General features: G+C 44.0%; 1 protein-coding gene across 1 annotated transcript in view; it reads right to left on the bottom strand.

Annotated features, from left to right (window-relative positions):
- LOC146833608 (cytochrome P450 2D20-like) overlaps window positions 1-18,394 on the bottom strand; it is a 70,766-nt gene extending 52,372 nt beyond the window's left edge. The window contains exon 1 of the mRNA XM_085599908.1: window positions 18,355-18,394. Coding sequence (XP_085456034.1) covers window positions 18,355-18,394 — 40 coding nt within the window. The remainder of the gene's footprint in view (window positions 1-18,354) is intronic.
- Between the last annotated feature and the right edge of the window lie 1,274 nt (window positions 18,395-19,668).

Genomic DNA, 19,668 nt, shown 5'->3' with positions numbered 1-19,668 from the left:
TCTTTTCTGGAAGGAAGAGGCCAAGAGGTCTGGTGTCTGCCTTTTGCGCCTAGATCTTGTGATCTGGAGGTGGGAGTGCCACATGGTTCAGCTTTGAGCCCTACATTATTTAATATATATCTCAATCTTCTTGCATTATTGGCAGAGACTCTGGGAGCAAACATTATTTTGTTTGCAGATGACACCTAGTTACTTTTTCCCTGGGGTAGGGAGGAAGGGTTTCTTGGTGAAAAAATTAAAACCTGTTTGATAGAAATCTTACAATTGCTATGTCACTACTAGCTTAAGTGTAATGCGGGCAAGACTGAGCTACTTTGTTTTGGTATAAGATCAGACGAGCATAGCAGTCTTTCCGGCAGAGGATGCACCTCCTCCATTAAGCCACACTAGCTCTGTGAAAAATCTGGGCATTAGGTTTGATGGTGAGTGAGCTTTCTTTTCTGTCAATGGTTAATGCAGTAGTAGGGACCTGTTTTGGTCTGCTATGGGTGCTTAGGAATTTGATCCATTTTCTGTCTCTCTCTGCTTGAAAACTGATAGTACGGGCTTTGATAACAAATAGGCTTGACTAGGGTAATGCACTGTATTTGGGTCTGCCTGATTACCTGATCAGTAAGATGAGGGTGGTTCAAAATCCAGCAGCTCACACACTTCTTGGCTTGCCACTGAGAACTCATGTATCCCGCTACCTTAAAGAGCTGCATTGGCTTCCTATTGGGAAGAGGATTCTTTTCAAGACCTTGCTACAGGTACACAGGGCTCTTCATCAGCCTGGCGTGGGGTACCTCAGAGCAAGAATGTGTTTTTATGCTTCTTCCAGGTGTTAGTGCTCAGCTAACCTCTTTCTGACCAAAATCCCTAGGATTCGATGGTCCAGAACAGGGGGCAGGTCCTTTTAATTTTTGGGCCTTCACTGTGGAATAAACTCCCTTTGTAGTTAATGGGCATTTCATCTACACCCCAGTTCAAGAAGAACTAAGAACGTGGCTTTTTAAGCAAGATTTATGTGGCTTCTCTCAGCTAAATCTCACTGGAGGTGCAGAGCGTCAGAACACTCCTTGGAGTAACAGCGCACTTTAGAATGTATTTTACATTACGTTACTTGCTTAGTGAAGGTCAGAGAGGTATCAAAAATTACCCCCAAGTTCCTAGCTGTCCTAACTAGAACTGGGGTTGTACCTCGTTCTTCAGAAGACCAGGTAGTAGACCATACTTTACCACAAATGATAATCTATGTATTCTCTGCATTTAACTACAGGCAGCGTCTTGTCATCCACTCACTAATATACAGTTTTGAAAGTTCACAGCTGTTGTCTGAACATCCTCTGAAATCGTACAACTATTTGAGTGTCATTTGAAGAGGAGTAAATTGATAGGCCAAAGGATCTAATTAAAGTGGCGAAAGAAAATACATGTAGATTAAGTAAAGTTATAATAGGACTTAATGAAGATCCCTGTGGCCCCCCACAAGACAGGGAAAAGGGTTTGGAGCAAAATTTGTTGCAGATTACCACCTGGAATCTTCCATTAAGAAATGATTTCACTGACTGTAAAGCTTTGTTTTTAATCCCTAAATGGGTCATATGGTCCAATAGCATGGAGAGGCTGATAATATCAAATGCGATGGACAAATCAAGCAGCATAAACACCGCAGAACCTTCCTTATCAACCGTACACCTGATATAAGTCTTGGCGGCTATCAAAGCAGACTACGTGCTGTGACACTTTTGAACCCAGATTGAGTCTGATCAAATAAGCAATACAGGCAACCTTCTGTGTTGTTAGAATGGGAAATTCAAAGCTTCTAAATCATGTAACTTTATTTCTCTTGGTGACATTGCTACTTTTAAACAAACCCATTTTTAACTTTTAAATTGCACTGCCGCTTTCCGGTTCGCCACAGTCATTAGACTGTTTGTAGCGGAGCAAGTAAGGAGTAAGGAGTGCTAGTTATCCTGGCTAAAAAAAGACAATGACGCACTACTGGTGCACCGAAGTCGTGCCTAAGGCAAGCCCATTCGTGCTTGGACGTTCACTGGAGCCAGGACCCCTGGTCTGCCAGGTGAAAAAGTAAATTTATTTAAACGAATATCTTACTCTCCTGCTTCCCTCCATCAGTTAAAGCCGTCATACAGATCAAATGACCCACGCCAATTGCTCTGCTCTAACAGCTTTCCGATAATCCTTGAGGGCCCAATATACTTCCATTACAATGTGATTACCAGTCATAGAGCGCTACACGTGGAAAACCTACCCTTGGCACTCTGAAAGCCAACCTAAGGAGTAGTAAGATCTACTCTGCACACTCACCTACCACTTTATCATCCATTACCCTAAGCCATGCTTTGAGATCGTTAGCCAAGCACTGCAAGCAATTATGAGACGTGATCACTCCTTTGTCCCTGGACATATGTTTTCTTACAGAAACATGACTAAATGCCACGAACCGCCTGGCCATCACTCTAGCCATTCCAGACAATTATTAACTACTAAGGCTTGACTGAGATTTGAAAAGGGAGGGGGCACTGACATAGTCTATAAAAACGCATTCTAAGTCTCATGGATTACCACTTCTATTATCGACTCGCTGGAACTAGGCATTTTTAAAATAATTCTATCCACCACAGAATACTTGAAAGGTGCTTTGATATATCAGCTGCCAGGAGCTCAGAAGGGTTTCAGTCAATGCTTGGTAGAAGAAACAGCTACTCAAGGCTTAGCCGCGAAAACCTTTCTTCTCCTCAGTGATTTTAACTAACATGGAGAAGATCTTGCTGACTCAGAGGTGGTTCAGCTCATGGCAGAAATAGAAACACTAGGTTTGCACCAACTAATCATTGGCCCTACTCACCAAGTGGGCCACATGCTGAACTTGCTCTTTACAAATAATGAATCAGTCATATGCGAACCACCTTTGCCTCTAACTTGGACTGACCATTAGTTAATCCCCTTTCAATTCCAATCTTCTCAAACATCTAACATGATGGAAAGTAGAAGAATGGATAGAACAACAAGAAGGGCCTGGCACTTACTCTCACTGGACTCTCTTAGCAAGTCGTTTCAGCCTGATTTTCAATCAAGCAGTGAATGCAGCGTTAAGAAATTTTAATGCAGCTCTAACGGAGGTTCTAGACAAAACTGTGCCTCTCAAAAAGATGAGTGCCACAAAATTGCATCCCTCTGCTTCGTGGTATACAACTGAACTAAAAATAGGAAAATCTGGAGAGAAGATGGCGTAGAACTCATAATACACCAGACAAAGACACTTACAAATTAGCTCTGGCTAGATATCATATAAATATTAAATCTACGAACAAGCATTTTATCACTAAACAAATTGAACAAGCCAGAAATGCCCCTAACGTGCTCATCACACTTATTCGGAAATTCACAAGCCCCTATGCATGTTCGCAGGCCTCCTTAGTGTCACAAGAACTGTGTGGCTCCCTTGCCACTCTTTTTTCAGGAGAAAATCTCTCAGATCTACTCAAATTTTAAGACTCCGCCCACTAGAGACACTAGTGATACTACCAGTGTGGCTGAAGTGGGAGCAGACGGGACACTCACACTAAATCGGTTTGAACCATTCTCTTTGGAAGAGGTCCCGAGGTCTCTGTGCTCGGTAAAATCGAGCTTCTCCCTTGATATCTGCCCACTCAGAGTCTTGGCCTTACAACCTAGACAGGTTACTCCGGCCATCCAATCTATATTTAATCTTACCCTGTATACGGGTATGATTGCCTCTGAATGGAAAGCCACGCATGTTCAACTTAACATATAAAAAGCTAATCTAGACCCAAACATCTTATCAGTGGCGTAGCTAGGGGGGGGATGGTCTGCCCCGGGTGGCATGTGTTTTAGGGGTGGCGGCCTCCTCCCACTCTTACCTGCCATCTTGGGGATGGCAATCGTCTCACCTCTCTGCATTGCGGCCGTCGCGGGGTCACAGTTGCTGCCAAATCTCACCAGCACCCCCGCTCTTCAGTGGGGATGCCGTGGGGCGTCAAAAGCAGGGTCCGCCTAAGGTGGCCATAGGACTAGGTATGCCACTGCATCTTATCTAATTACCACTCCATTTCCTTGCTACACCTTCTGGGAAGAATGTTAGAAGGACTAATCATCAAACAATTAAAAGCCTATCTTAAAGCGAGAAAAATCCTAGACTCTTTGTAGTCTGGATTTAGACCCGGCAATAGCACGGAAACGGCCCTCATGGTGGTCACAGTCTCTTTGAGACTCTCATTGGATGCAAGAACTCCTTCTCTGCTAGTGCTGTTGGATCTTTCCACAGCCTTTGATATGGTAACCCACTCCAGGCTGTTGAAGAGGCCAGTGTGCGATAGGCGTTCAGAGGACAGCTCTTAGATGGCTACACAATTTTTTGGACAGCAGATTTAAAACGTTTACTCTTGGCCTTTACACCTCCTGCAAGATGCGACTGGACAAGGGTGTACCACAGGGCTCATGCCTGAGCCCTATCTTGTTTAGCATTTATATGGCACCCCTTGATAAGATCATTGAGCTTTTTGGTTTTGGAATAATATCCTACAAGGACGATACTCAGCTCATTTTGATCTGGCCATATCCAAAACTCGCTTTCCTAAGGGACTTCAAGCCATCTCGAGTTGGATGTTGCATGATGGACAATTATCTACAATTGAATGTAGACAAGCCAAAGATCATGTTGTTTTGCAAAGCCACCACCCTGTGGTCAAATAAATGGTGTCCCCACAGAGTCTGTGAAGAACCTTGACAAAGAAATTGACAAAGCCCTCTCTATGAAAGACCAAATTCTGGCTGCCACTGGTTTGTGCTACCACAATATGCATCTTCTAAATAGAATATTTCCCTACCTTCCGATCTCGGTCAGAAGAACATTAGTCCAAGCTCTTGTAGTGAGCTGATTAGATTACAGGAACGCTTTACTAGCTGCAGCAAATGAGACGCTTGTTGCTAAAGTTCAGATATTTCAATATACAGCAGCCAGGCTTGTCCTCAACCTTCTGCCTGATTCCCCATCGACCCCTTCGTTAAAGTTCATGCACTGGTTGCCAGTAAGAAAAAAGAGCATTTCAAGATTTGTTGTCTCACATCTATGGCCCTAAAAGGCAGAGGCACCAGCTATCTCCATATGCATATACCCACCAGAAGTTTATGATCCAAGGATAAAGTCCTGTTGTGCGTACTTCACATTCATTTGGTGAGGTGTGGTGGAATAGACTTCCTACCTGGATCTTTCTTATTGGAACAGAGTTCCCGCTCATATTTGCACCTGCATGAACTATTGCCAATTTAGGAAACTGCTAAAAGCCTTCCTGTTACAAATCCTCTTTTGGTGCGGAGTCTTGCTTGATACTGCTGGCAGCGCCAAGATGCCCTCGGGTGATTTGAGCGCTATATTAAAATTACCTAGAAACAACATAACAAACAAGCGTGCTTTTATATCACTACAGTTAAATCTGAGTTCTATGCCTTCTCTATAACTTTACCTGTAAAGGGTAAAAGAGAAACCGTGCAAAAGTTCTTTATCTCAGATTGTTTTTTAGAGAGCTGAATTATTTTAGTATTTTTCCAAATGCCAGAAATGTGCCTGATTCAATAATCAGGTTAAGTATAGGTGTTAATGATTTATAAATCATATCTGGAGCCAATTGAAGAATACATGAAGGCCAGGCATCTGATGCTGAGCCTGATGTGATTGTAAGAATAAGATTCTAAAAGACTTATTTACAAGCCCCTTGAGCTGCCGGTTCATCACTTTTCCTCATATAGAAATTGATGCAACAGTGGCGCAAGGGGCTTGTAAATAAGCACCTACGTTTGTTGCTCCGTTAGATGAAAAAAAATCTAATGTTGTAGTAGGATCTAGAGGCAGAGTTGCTTCCTGGTCTAATTCCATTGTCTTTTGATTAGAATAAGAGAATTCACCATAGATGTTGCTATTTTAGTTTGAAAACAATTATCCAACTCATCACAGAACTTCTACGTTAACCCATTATATCGGGAATTGACCTGGTTCATAAGTAGTTTTACTACTGAGAAGCGTTCCTTGGAGGGATTTTTGGCCCTGTCTTTTTTTGCCTCCAATAATTACTTTTTTCCTCTTTGATTGTGCATCTATAGATCCAAATAAGCCCCTCATATTTCCCTTTTTCCTTCTGTCTATAATCTTTCCTCCAGATTATTTCTTGTCTACAACAGTCTTCCTTTAAGTGCCTCGGTTTTTCAGAAAACCAAAGGGCAGATGGATCTGCCTGTTTTGTTTTTCATCTTTTCCATTGCTGCAACTGAGTCTAATGCAGCATTAAACCAGTTTTCATACGTTGCTGCTGCTTTCTCTGCCGCATTAGGGTATATAACCGGTAATTCCCCTAATGCTTCACAAAAATTATCTCTGTTAAACTTATTCCATACCATTGAGTATTTCCCTTTCTCAGCTGTCCTAAAATTATTAGTGTCCTTTTGGAAGTTGAGATTAAGGCAACTTCAATATGATCTAACCAGATCAGTTGGAACACTCCTCTGAGACATAACTCAGGACAGTTAGTTAAAATGCCATCTAATATGTGTCCCGCCGTAAGCATGGGAGCATTCACTAACTGATTAAAAAGAAATCCTTTCAGTGTTTTGAGTATAGCAATCACCTCTTTATCCTCTGCACTTTCGAATTGGAGATTCAATTCCCCTAACACAGAAAAATGGGTTTGCTTAAAAAAGGTTCTAGTAAGTGCCCTAATTTCAGCACAAAATTTGTACATGGTCCAGGAGGGCAATACAATAGTATTCTTGACCAATTAATATTAGAAATAGTAGATATCTTAAAGAATGGGACTTCACAATATCCTGAGGAGATAGGCTCACTAGAATAACAAAAAGTGCCCCTACAACGATTGGCCTTTCCCACTTGTGTTACGCGATCCAGTCTAACAATCGAATAACCCTAGGAATCGTTATGGCAAGATCCTGGTCGATTGCCTTGTGTAGCCAAGTTTCAGTGACAAAAACAATATCTAAGGAGTGACTTTGAATATACTCCTCAAATTCCACCTTATTTTTTGTGAGGGACCTAGAATTGATTCATGCACAGAGTATGCTGTCCTTCCTGACACTGGTATTCATCCCTGGGAACCATTCAAATGTATCAATCTTATCTATTGAAGTGCCTGGTAGTTCCATCTTAGTGTTTTCCCTTGGCAGTAAGACTAAAACCACACTGGTAGATTAAAAGCATCAGACTGTGCTGCAGGATACATGCTAAATAGGATGAACAGGACATCTGGTGCATTTTGACACATACCCAGCATTTGCAAAACTTTAAATCCCTCCCTTATATTTTCTATGAGACTGTTTGAACAATGCGGTTATCTAATGTTATCCAACTATTTTAGTGAAAAGGGCTCTTTAATAGAACAGGTCTGTAAAAATAGTCAAATCTTTGGCAGAAGCATTCCTGCCTAATGCAACTTCACTAATGCAATAAGTGAATTACCTAACATTGCTGCCCTTTAACTTCTATAAATTCAAACCCCCCCAAACATTCACTATCCTTACATACATAGCCCTGGTATTGTTAATGTTGTTCATATCATACAGCAACCTCAATATCTGTCCAAAGCCCTCCTAGCTAGATGGAATCACCCACTCTGTGGTGTTCCCAAACCTTGAAATGTCGTCCTGACATTGCTTTCCTTCCTGCAGCTACCTGCAGAACCTGTCCTACTAGTGGCACAAACCAACGGAAGAACAACCCCCAGAAATCTTTGACAAAGACACACTCATCAACAGTGCCAATCCGCCTACCAATGCCACACAAAAGGAAGCACCTACAAAAGAACGCACCCTGTCACTAAGGAGGGTGGAGGGACATAGGAATATAAACTGACACTGCTGCCATGTGTGACAGGTGACAAAGAGGTCGCTATACCCTTTGGTACCAGTAAAAATCCTTTGCCAACCCTGCCCAAAGATCTCCTACCACTCCCTGATCCCTCAATCAAGTGCATTGCACCACTCACCTGAAAATCCTAGGGGAGACTTTGATATGACTGCCACTTCTCCTGGGTAGCCATTGAGAGGTATTTAATTTAGGAAGTTTGAGCTTGTAAACCTCTATCACGCTCAAAGGGTAAATCTTGACGGTTAAACACCACCACCCCTTTAGGTCAATGCCTAAAAAATATCTATTTGAAATTTTAGAGCGCTCTTAACACTATCTAGTTTCAGAGGCAACATGAACTACATGTTACAAGGATTGCACTTTTGTCACTAGGGGGCATATGTATGAAACTCCCGTTTTGCGAATCCCAATTTGCGATATTTTGCGATTAGCAAATTGAGATTCGCAAAGCGGGATGTAAAAAATAAATTGCAAATGTTTCGCGATTTCTTAATAATCGCAAAATATTCTCAGAAACCTCATTTGCGATTTCTTAATTGCGAAATTTGCAAATTAAGAAATCGCAAAAACGGGAATCTGCAATACAGGTGCAGCCTGATGACATCACAAACAGGAAACTGGAGTGATTTCCTGCACCTGCTCAGCTGAGCCACACCCAGAGGCTGCTTGGAGAGTGTGAGGAGGCATCCCAGGAGAGAGCAAACAGCAATGGAGTCCAACAAACACAAGTTTTCAGAAAAGGAGCAGGAGGTCCTCATTGAGGAGATGGTGTGCAGCCATGAGCTCCTTTTTGGCAAGAAGGCACTGCGTGTCCCAGAGGCAAGGAAACGCAAAATCTGGCTGGACATCCAAAATAAGGTTAATGCAGTGGGAGTGACCAATCGCACCATCGAAGAATTGCACAAGCGATGGTATGATATGCGCCAGAGGTCGAAGGAGAGGGTGGCAGCCAGACTAAAGGACGCAAACCAGACTGGGGGAGGACCATCCACAGCAGCACAGCCAACACCCCACGAGGAGCTTGTGGAGTCCACTCTCCTGCCTGAGAGCGTCGGTGGTGTGGCTGACATTGACAGCTCTGACCCTGCATCCAGCAGCCAAGGTAAGATGCATGCAAAATCAATCTGCACTGATCCCCATCCCATGCACACTTCCCCAAATGTGCTAAATATCCTCACAAAATGTCATTCCAGTCCAAGTCTTACAGCACACCCAGCAATGCATCATGGGACTTGTAGTACTATGTCTGACAGTGTGTCCATGAGACAAAGGAAATCTAATGCAACATGTGGGTTGGGGATAAGTGAATGATACAGTGTCAGAGGTTAGCCGATACAAACTGTAGGAACTTTATTGATTGCTAATTGCAGACAAAGACACAAACTCATGTAGTCCCCTTTACATTCACAGCACAATCCAGGGCACGTGAAGACAGTGCAGAGGGAGAGGAGCCTGCACATCCTGAGGACTCCAGTGACGAGACAGAGCTCATACCAATCCAGCGCAGGAAGCGCACACATGTGCCCCCACTGCCTCCATTTGAGGATGAAATACCGGCCACAGGGGAGGACAGTGACAGGAGAGAGGGGAGTCAGGGTGTGTCACACATGCCCATTAAGGACACACCATGGCCAAGGATTCCACCACAGGACACACGCAGGTCAAGGCCCAGGAGCAGCACTGCCACTGAAGCTGAAGAAACCGTTTTTTCTGGCCTGGAACACAGCATGCTGCAGGAACAGCGCCTGCAAAGTAAATCAATCAGGTCAATAAATAGGCAGCTATGCCGTATCCACAAGGATCAGAAAAACATGGGGGAGGGCATCATGGCCATGGCAGGTGCCATCCGTGACCTATGTGACACTCTGAGGCACAACCAAGCCTCCAGTGAGAGGGCTGGCCGATGTGCCAATGCACGCCTTCACAACTATACCAAGGACGTGAACCGCCTCTGCACCACCACCAGCACTCTCACACGCAGAAGCGTCACAATGCAGGTGGAAATGGCGCACTGCTGCCAGGACATAGCCAGAGGACTAGCACAGGTCACCAGTGCTGTGGAGCAGCTGCAGACGGCCAACGCAGGTGGCAGCGCTCTCATGGCCTCTGGCGAGAGTGAAGAAACCTCCAGTAGGAGCAGCATCACTCCTACATTGCCTGGAGAAAGACGGCGCAGTACCAGACAGGGAGCAGGACCCCGGAACACCATGGAGGGCACTCATCCTGGACGCAAAACACCACCAATGCGTCACCAAAGGAGGTAAACTGTCTGGTGACTATTAATCCTAAAAGGGTGAAGTAACCCAACTATGCAGATTGCACAGTTACTTGTGCCTTACCTGCACTGTGTGCATAACATGTGCTGGGTACAGCTATACGCATAATGATTGTGAAGTGTGAATAAACACTGCACACATTATCAAGCTTTTTTGTCTCATGTCATCATTGCTCACCTAGAAGTAGTTTTGTGTGATCTCTGTCCGTCTCTGGCGTCCAGCAGCTGCCCCGACTCCTGATGCTGGTCTGGCAGGGGGAGCAGGGCGATCGTCATCCGATGTGTCTGTATCGGTCACATCAATTGTGGTTCCTTTACTCATTGCCATGTTATGTAGCATTGCACAGCTTGCCATGATTTTACAGCAGGTCTCAGGGCTGTATTGCAGTGCGCCTCCACTTTTATGCAGGCACCGGAAGCGGCTCTTCAGGATTCCAAAGGTGCGCTCAATTACGCAGCGTGTAGATCTGTGTGCCCTGTTGTATCTCCTCTCACTTGCATTAGCTGGATCCAGATACGGGGTCAGGATGAAGTCCCACACTGCATAGGCACTGTCACCTGCAGGGATAGACACAATCGGTTAGTCAATGTCCCCACCCTCCAGTGTTGTAGTGGATGTATGGATGTGTGCCATGTATTTACCTAGCAGGTATCCCTCCCCAAACTCTCCAGCACTCAGACGTCTGTGTATTCCACTGTGTCTAAAGATGAAAGAGTCATGTGTACTGCCGGGGTATTTGGGTACAATGTCAGTGATGATATACTTTGCATTGCGCACAATCTGTATATTGAGGGAATGGTAGCATTTACGGTGTCTGTAGACATATTCAGTTACTGATGGGGGTGTGATGGCCACATGGGTCCCATTGATGCAGCCAATGACGTGTGGGAAACGTGCAATCTGGTAGAAGTCCAGTTTTGTTTGCTGCAATGCCTGTTGGGTGTTTGGGAAGTATATGTGATGTGGGAGCCTCTGTAGCATTGCATTTAGAAAGGCATGGAAAAAGCGCGAAAGTGCACTCTGTGACACACCACCAACCTCCGCTATTACCTGTTGAAAACTCCCTGACGCCAGTAGGTGCAGGGAGCACAGGACCTGCACATGTGTGGGAATTGTTTGTGTCCTGCGTGTAGGGTGTTCCAAGTAGGGTTTCAGCTCCTCAATCAGGTCCATTATGGTCTGTGGGTGCAGCCTGTACTTGTCAGAGATGTCCTCTTCAGTGTGCTGGAACAGAGTGATGCGCAGCCTGAATATACGTTCCTGTCTCCTTCTCCTCCGTGCAAGAGCCCGAATACGCAGACTCCTGGCTATCACAAACAGTGCTGCCATTGTAGTTGGTTCTGTTGCATTGTGGGGTTGTTTAAGTACCTAGCAGCAGTTTACTACCTGCATGCAATTGGTGTTAATAGCAATTTCTTATTTAGCGAATTTCGTAAAATCGCAATTAGCGAGGTTTTCATACATTTGTTAGCGATTTCTTAATTTGCGATATCCTCATTGCGATTTTCGCACTTTAAGAATATCGCAAAATAAGTAATCGCAAATTTATTTGCAATTTTTGTTTTTTGCAGCATTAGAAATCGCTAATTTAGCGATTTCCTATTTTTGACTAGGAATGTGTGTCATACATATGAAATAGCGAAATTTTAGTCGCAAACTCTGTTTTGCGATTCGCAGCCTTTGCGACTAAATTTTGCTTTCATACATATGCCTCTAGGTTCCCCAGGCCCTGAAGAAGAGGCAATACCAAATATTTGTTACAAGGATTGTACTGTTGCCCCTAAATTCTCTAGTCTCCTGAGATACGGTCCAACACTGTTAAAAAAAAAAGGCCAGTGTATTGACAACACTGACTTCTCCTCCTTTACTGATGGATGACTGTAGTGTACACTTTGAATTATCCTTTTTCTGGGGGTGGAGTAGTTCATGGTTTGACTTCTGTACTTTGTTTTCAGTCTAATGTGAACAGTGATTTCTCTTCATTCACTAAAGGACTGATGTAGATCACATGTTAAATCATCCTGTTTGACTGAAGGGTCAAGGTAGTGCACACAGTGGCACGCCATCTGTGACTGAAGGTTCAACGTAGTGCCCCTGCAGAATGTGCAGAGGTGCCACTGAGTATCCCAAACCTTAAAGAGGTTCATTGGCTTTGGGCTCAATGGGGGCCCCCTCAAGAGCTTGGGGTCACTGAAGGGCTACCCCCCTCCTTGCAAGGGCTGCAGGGGCTTGCAATACACCCTTGCATACAATGACTTTTACTTTCTAAATGCAGAATACGTCTAGTGTGTACAGTAAATTCTCCTTTCTATCAAGGATTAATTTAAAACACATGTCAAATGAGACATTTTGGCTATGGGGACAATGCAGTTCACAGGTCTCTGCTCCACGACTCTTACTCTCTTCCTGAAGAGTCAGTACTCTGTGCACATGTTGGGTTTCTCCTCTTTCACTAGAAGGTCAGTGTACTGCAAGCTGTTGATTCAGCTTTCTGAACGGGGATAGGGTGAGACCGGTGCAGCACTGGCCAGTTTGGCAGCACTGGCCAGTTTGGCAACACTGCCATGAAAGTCAATAAAGAGTAAACACTGCGGTGTAAAGCACGTGATCAACGGGTGTATTCCTTACAAAGTCCAACATCCTTTTGATAATAGTTTTGGTCTTTCACCAGTTAAAGTAATAGACCATTTCTGATTAAACACTCCTCTTATCTCCTCTTTGGAATAGGCAGTATGTGTGACAACTTTGTGAATGCTCAGTAGACCATTATATCTGTGTTAGCATTTAAATAAAGTATTTTTTTTTAATGGAGTCAGTTTTCCTTAAAGGAAAACGATGCTGCATGTAAAAAGAAAGGTTTATATTTTTAAAACTTGTTTGAGAGTGAACAGTGGCCCCATGAACCACTACCTACTCCCCAACAAACATTTTCTTAACATTCTCAAAGGGGAAGGAGCCCCAATGGGATCCCTTCCCTTTTGGAAATGTTGTTTATATCGATAAATATGATGTTGATATACACCATGATATATATACGGGTAATAAATTCACATCTCTGTTGTTGAATTCACCCGATATGACCTCCCTCTCAACCTTGAGTCAGAAGTACGTGGTCAGGTATGCCCTGTGACCTTGGCCTGAAGCAACTGATTGACAGATCAAAAGTGGGGAGACACATAACCCTTGCATGAACAGTAAAACCTAGATCGATCCCACAGATAGGCAGCGACACCACAATGGTCTCAGGAGATTTGCCCCAAATAAGACATGTGTGGCCAGAGGGGTGCACATTCCTAAACACTATAAAGTCAGATGCCACACTAAGTTAGGAACACTCAGCCGATCAGCATACATCACACACATTACAAACTCCCCATGTCGGACATCTGGACATGTACCCACTTTTACTAAGAGGTCAAAATGGCAAAAATAATCCTATTTTGAGGACAGAATGAAAAATGCTGGTGACAGGCCGAGAGACATTTTTTTTTAAATAGTGGAATCCTTTATGTCCCAAGAGTCCTGTGTAGGACGGCAGGTGCCATCCTTTGGAACGGTGTGGACAACAGGCTCACTACTTTCAGAATAAGATTGCAAGTATTCAAGCTAGTCTCTCCCCTTCTATGCAGGAGGAGGTGATGATGGGGGACATTTTACCAGCCTTGCGAAATATATGATCTGACCCTCTCATTGTTTCGGTTCGATCTGATCTCTTTGGAAGGATCACTATCAGCAAACGTAGTCTTAAATCGGGCTCTCCCTCGGATCCATGCACCACAAGTCTTTTGGCTTTAGGAGCAGATATTACTAACCCACTAGCTAATAATCTCCTAAATGTCATGCTCTCTTCAGCCACAGTTTCCAGTGCCTGGAAGCAGGCTAAAATCTTGCCTCAGCTGACAAAACACTAGGTGGATTCGATGGATCCATCTAACTACAGGCCTATTTCTCTGCTTCCGGCCCTCTAACAAGTTGTGGAAAAGCATGTCAACCAGCAGCTGTCCCATTACTTGAAAAGTAATAATTTATTGCATCCAAGTCAGTCTGGTTTCCACCCCAGTTGTAGTACGGAAACAGCGCTAGTAGAGGTGGTTGATTACATCAGGGGAACCTTTGATTTTGGGGGCAGGGTTGTGCTGATAATGCTGGATCTGTCAGCAGCATTCAACATGATACCCCAACCTGACACATCTCAGGGCCTCTGGAATTAGGCGGCAGGCATGGAAATGGCTGGCTTCTTTTCTTGAAGGAAGAGGTCAAGAGGTCTGGTGTCTACCTTTTGCGCCTAGATCTTGTGATCTGCAAGTGGGAGTGCAACATGGTTCAGCTTTGAGCCCTACAATATTCAATATATATCTCACTCCTCTTGCATTATTGGCAGAGACTCTGGGAGCAACCATTATTTTGTTTGCAAATGACACCTAGTTACTTTTTCCCTGGCGTAGGGAGGAAGGGTTTCCTGGTGAAAAAATCAAAACCTGTTTGACAAAAGTCTTACAATTGCTATGTCACTACTAGCTTAAGTGTAATGCGGGCAAAACTGAGCAACTTTTTTTTGGTATAAGATCAGACGAGCATAGCAGTCTTTCTGGCAGAGGGTGCACCTCCTCCATTAAGCCACACTAGCTCTGTGAAAAATCTGGGCATTAGGTTTGATGGTGAGTGAGCGTTCTTTTCTGTCAATGGTTAATGCAGTAGTAGGGACCTGTTTTGGTCTGCTATGGGTGCTAAGGAATTTGTTCCATTTTCTGTCTCTCTCTGCTTGAAAACTGATAGTACGGGCTTTGATAACATCTAGGCTTGACTAGGGTAATGCACTGTATTTGGGTCTGCCTGATTACCTGATCAGTAAGTTGCAGGTGGTTCAAAATCCAGCAGTTCACACACTTCTTGGCTTGCCACTGAGAACTCATGTATCCCCCTACCTTAAATAGCTGCATTGGCTTCCTATTGGGAAGAGGATTCTTTTCAAGACCTTGCTACTGGTCCACAGGGCTCTTCATCAGCCTGGCGCGGGGTACCTCAGATCAAGAATGGGTTTTTATGCTTCTTCCAGGTGTTAGTGCTCAGCTATCCTCTTTCTGGCCAAAATACCTGGGATTCGATGGTCCAGAACGGGGGGGGGGACAGGTTCTTTTAATTTTTGGGACCTTCACTTTGGAATAAACTCCCTTTGTAGTTAAGGTGCATTTCATTTACACCCCCAGGTCCAGAAGAACTAAGAACTTTGCTTTTTAAGCAAGATTTCTGTGGCTTCTCTCAGCTAAATCTCACTGGAGGTGCAGAGCGTCAGAACACTCCTTGGAGTAACAGCGCACTTTAGAAATGTCTTTTACATTACGTTACTTGCTTAGTGAAGGTCAGAGAGTTATCAAAAATTACCCCCAAGTTCCTAGCTGTCCTAACTAGAACTGGGGTTGTACCTCGTTCTTCAGGAGACCAGGTAGTAGACCATACTTTAGAATGGTTACCACAAATGATAATCTATGTATTCTCTGCATTGAACTACAGGCAGCGTCTTGTCATCCACTCACTCATATACAGTTTTGAAAGTTCACAGCTGTTGTCTGAACATCCTCTGAAATCGTACAACTATTTGAGTGTCATTTGAAGAGGAGTAAATTGATAGGCCAAAGGATCTAATTAAAGTGGCAAAAGAAAATACATGTAGATTAAGTAAAGTTAAAATAGGACTTAATGAAGATCCCTGTGGCACCCCACAAGACAGGGAGAAGGGTTTGGAGCAAAATTTGTTGCAGATTACCATCTTGAATCTTCCCTTAAGAAATGATTTCACTGACTGTAAAGCTTTGTTTTTAATCCCTAAATGGGTCATATGGGCCAATAGCATGGAGAGGCTGATAATATCAAATGCGATGGACAAATCAAGCAGCATGAACACTGCAGAACCTCCCTTATCAACTATACACCTGATATAAGTCTTGGCGGCTATCAAAGCAGACTACGTGCTGTGACACTTTTGAACCCAGATTGAGTCTGATCTAATAAGCAATACAGACAACCTTCTGGGTTGTTAGAATGTGAAATTCAAATCTTCTAAATCATGTAGCTTGATTTCTCTTGGTGACATTGCTACTTTTAAACAAACCCATTTTTAACTTTTAAATTGCACTGCCGCTTTCCGGTTCGCCACAGTCATTAGACTGTTTGTAGCGGAGCAAGTATTAAATCTGACCCTATTCTGGTTCCTTGTACAACTTTAAAGTTAGAGTGCTGGTTATCCTGGCTAAAAAAAGACAATGACGCACTACTGGTGCACCGAAGTCGTGCCTAAGGCAAGCCCATTCGTGCTTGGACGTTGCCTGGAGCCAGGACCCCTGGTCTGCCAGGTGAAAAAGTAAATTTACTTAAACGAATATCTTACTCTCCTGCTTCCCTCCATCAGTTAAAGCCGTCATACAGATCAAATGACCCACGCCAATTGCTCTGCTCTAACAGCTTTCCGAGAATCCTGGAGGGCACAATATCCTTCCATTACAATGCGATTACCAGTCATAGAGCGCTACACGTGGAAAACCTACCCTTGGCACTCTGAAAGCCAACCTAAGGAGTAGTAAGATCTACTCTGCACACTCACCTACCACTTTATCATCCATTACCCTAAGCCATGCTTTGAGATCGTTAGCCAAGCACTGCAAGCAATTATGAGACATGATCACTCCATTGTCCCTGGACATATGTTTTCTGACAGAAACATGGCTAAATACCACGAAACTCCTGGCCATCACTCTAGCCATTCCAGACAATTATTAACTACTAAGGCTTGACCGAGATTTGAAAAGGGAGGGGGCACTGGCATAGTCTATAAAAACGCATTCTAAGTCTCATGGATTATCACTTCTATTATCGACTCGCTGGAACTAGGCATTTTTAAAATAATTCTATCCACCACAGAATACTTGAAAGGGGCTTTGATATATCACCTGCCAGGAGCTCAGAAGGGTTTCAGTCAATGCTTGGTAGAAGAAACAGCTACTCAAGGCTTAGCCGCGAAAATCTTTCTTCTCCTCAGTGATTTTAACTAACATGGAGAAGATCTTGCTGACTCAGAGGTGGTTCTGCTCATGGCAGAAATAGAAACACTAGGTTTGCACCAACTAATAATTGGCCCTACTCACCAAGTGGGCCACATGCTGAATTTGCTCTTTACAAAAAATGAGGCAGTCATATGCGAACCTCCTTTGCCTCTAACTTGGACTGACCATTAGTTAATCCCCTTTCAATTCCAATCTTATCAAACATCCAACAAGATGGAAAGTAGAAGAACGGATAGAACCACAAGAAGGGCCTGGCACTTACTCTCACTGGACTCTCTTAGCAAGTCGTTTCAGCCTGATTTTCAATCAAGCATTTCAGATGTGAATGCAGCGTTAAGAAATTTTAATGCAGCTCTAACGGAGGTTCTAGACAAAACTGTGCCTCTCAAAAAGATGAGTGCCACAAAATTGCATCCCTCTGCTTCGTGGTATACAACTGAACTAAAAATAGGAAAATCTGGAGAGGAGATGGCGTAGAACTCATAATACATCAGACAAAGACACTTACAAATTAGCTCTGGCTAGATATCATATAAATATTAAATCTACGAACAAGCATTTTATCACTAAACAAATTGAACAAGCCAGAAATGCCCCTAAAGTGCTCATCAAAATTATTCGGGAGTTCACAAGCCCCCATGCGTGTTCGCAGGCCTCCTTAGTGTCACAAGAACTGTGTGGCTCCCTTGCCACTCTTTTTTCAGGAGAAAATCTCTCAGATCGAATCACATTTTAAGACTCAGCCCACTAGAGACACTAGTGATACTACCAGTGTGGCTGAAGTGGGAGCAGACGGGACACTCACACTAAATCGGTTTGAACCATTCTCTTTGGAAGAGGTCCCGAGGTCTCTGAGCTCGGTAAAATCGAGTTTCCCCCTTGATATCTGCCCACTCAGAGTCTTGGCCTTACAACCTAGACAGGTTACTCCGGCCATCCAATCTATATTTAATCTTACACTGGATACGGGTATGATTGCCTCTGAATGGAAAGCCGCGCATGTTCAACCTATCATATAAAAAGCTAATCTAGACCCAAACATCTTATCAGTGGTGTAGCTAGGGGGGGATGGTCTGCCCCGGGTGGCATGTGTTTAGGGGTGGCGGCCTCCTCCCACTCTTACCTGCCATCTTGGGGATGGCAATCGTCTCCCCTCTCTGCATTGCGGTCCTCGCGGGGTGGCAGTTGCCGTCAAATCTCACCAGCACCCCGGCTCTTCATTGGGGATGCCGTGGGTCGTCAAAAGCAGGGGCCGCATAAGGTGGCCATATGACTAGGTATGCCACTGCATATTATCTAATTACCACCCCATTTCCTTGCTACACCTTCTGGGAAGAATGTTAGAAGGACTCATCAACAAACAATTAAAAGCCTATCTTAAAGCGAGTAAAATCCTAGACTCTTTGCAGTCTGGATTTAGACCCGGCAATAGCACGGAAACGGCCCTCATGGTGGTCACAGTCTCTTTGAGACTCTCATTGGATGCAAGAACTCCTTCTCTGCTAGTGCTGTTGGATCTTTCCACAGCCTTTGATATGGTATCTCACTCCACGCTGTTGAAGAGGCCAGTGTGCGATAGGCGTTCAGAGGACCGCTCTTAGATGGCTACACAATTTTTTGGACAACAGATTTAAAACGTTCACTCTTGGCCCTTCCACCTCCTGCAAGATGCGACTGGACAAGGGTGTACCCCAGGGCTCATGCCTGAGCCCTATCTTGTTTAGCATTTATATGGCACCCCTTGATAAGATCATTGAGCTTTTTGGTTTTGGAATAATATCCTACAAGGACGATACTCAGCTCATTCAGATCTGGCCATATCCAAAGCTCGCTTTCATAAGGGACTTCAAGCCATCTAGAGTTGGATGTTGGATGATGGACAACTATCTACAATTGAATGTAGACAAGACAAAGATCATGTTGTTTTGCAAAGCCACCACCCTGTGGTCAAATAAATGGTGCCCCCCGCAACTTGGATCAGCCTAGATTCTCAAAGAATCTGTGAAGAACCTTGACAAAGAAATTGACAAAGCCCTCTATGAAAGACCAAATTCTGGCTGCCACTGGTTTGTGCTACCACAATATGCATCTTCTAAGTAGAATATTTCCCTACCTTCCGATCTCGGTCAGAAGAACATTAGTCCAAGCTCTGGTAGTGAGCTGATTAGATTACAGGAACGCTTTACTAGCTGCAGCAAATGAGACGCTTGTTGCTAAAGTTCAGATATTTCAATATACAGCAGCCAGGCTTGTCCTCAACCTTCTGCCTGATTCCCCATCGACCCCTTCGTTAAAGTTCATGCACTGGTTGCCAGTAAGAAAAAAGAGCATTTCAAGATTTGTTGTCTCACATCTATGGCCCTAAAAGGCAGAGGCACCAGCTATCTCCATATGCATATACCCGCCAGAAGTTTATGATCCAAGGATAAAGTCCTGT

The sequence above is a fragment of the Triturus cristatus genome, chromosome 4_2 (genome assembly GCF_964204655.1).
Source record: "Triturus cristatus chromosome 4_2, aTriCri1.1, whole genome shotgun sequence".
Lineage (NCBI taxonomy): Eukaryota > Metazoa > Chordata > Amphibia > Caudata > Salamandridae > Triturus > Triturus cristatus.
This window is presented reverse-complemented; position numbering and strand designations above follow the sequence as displayed.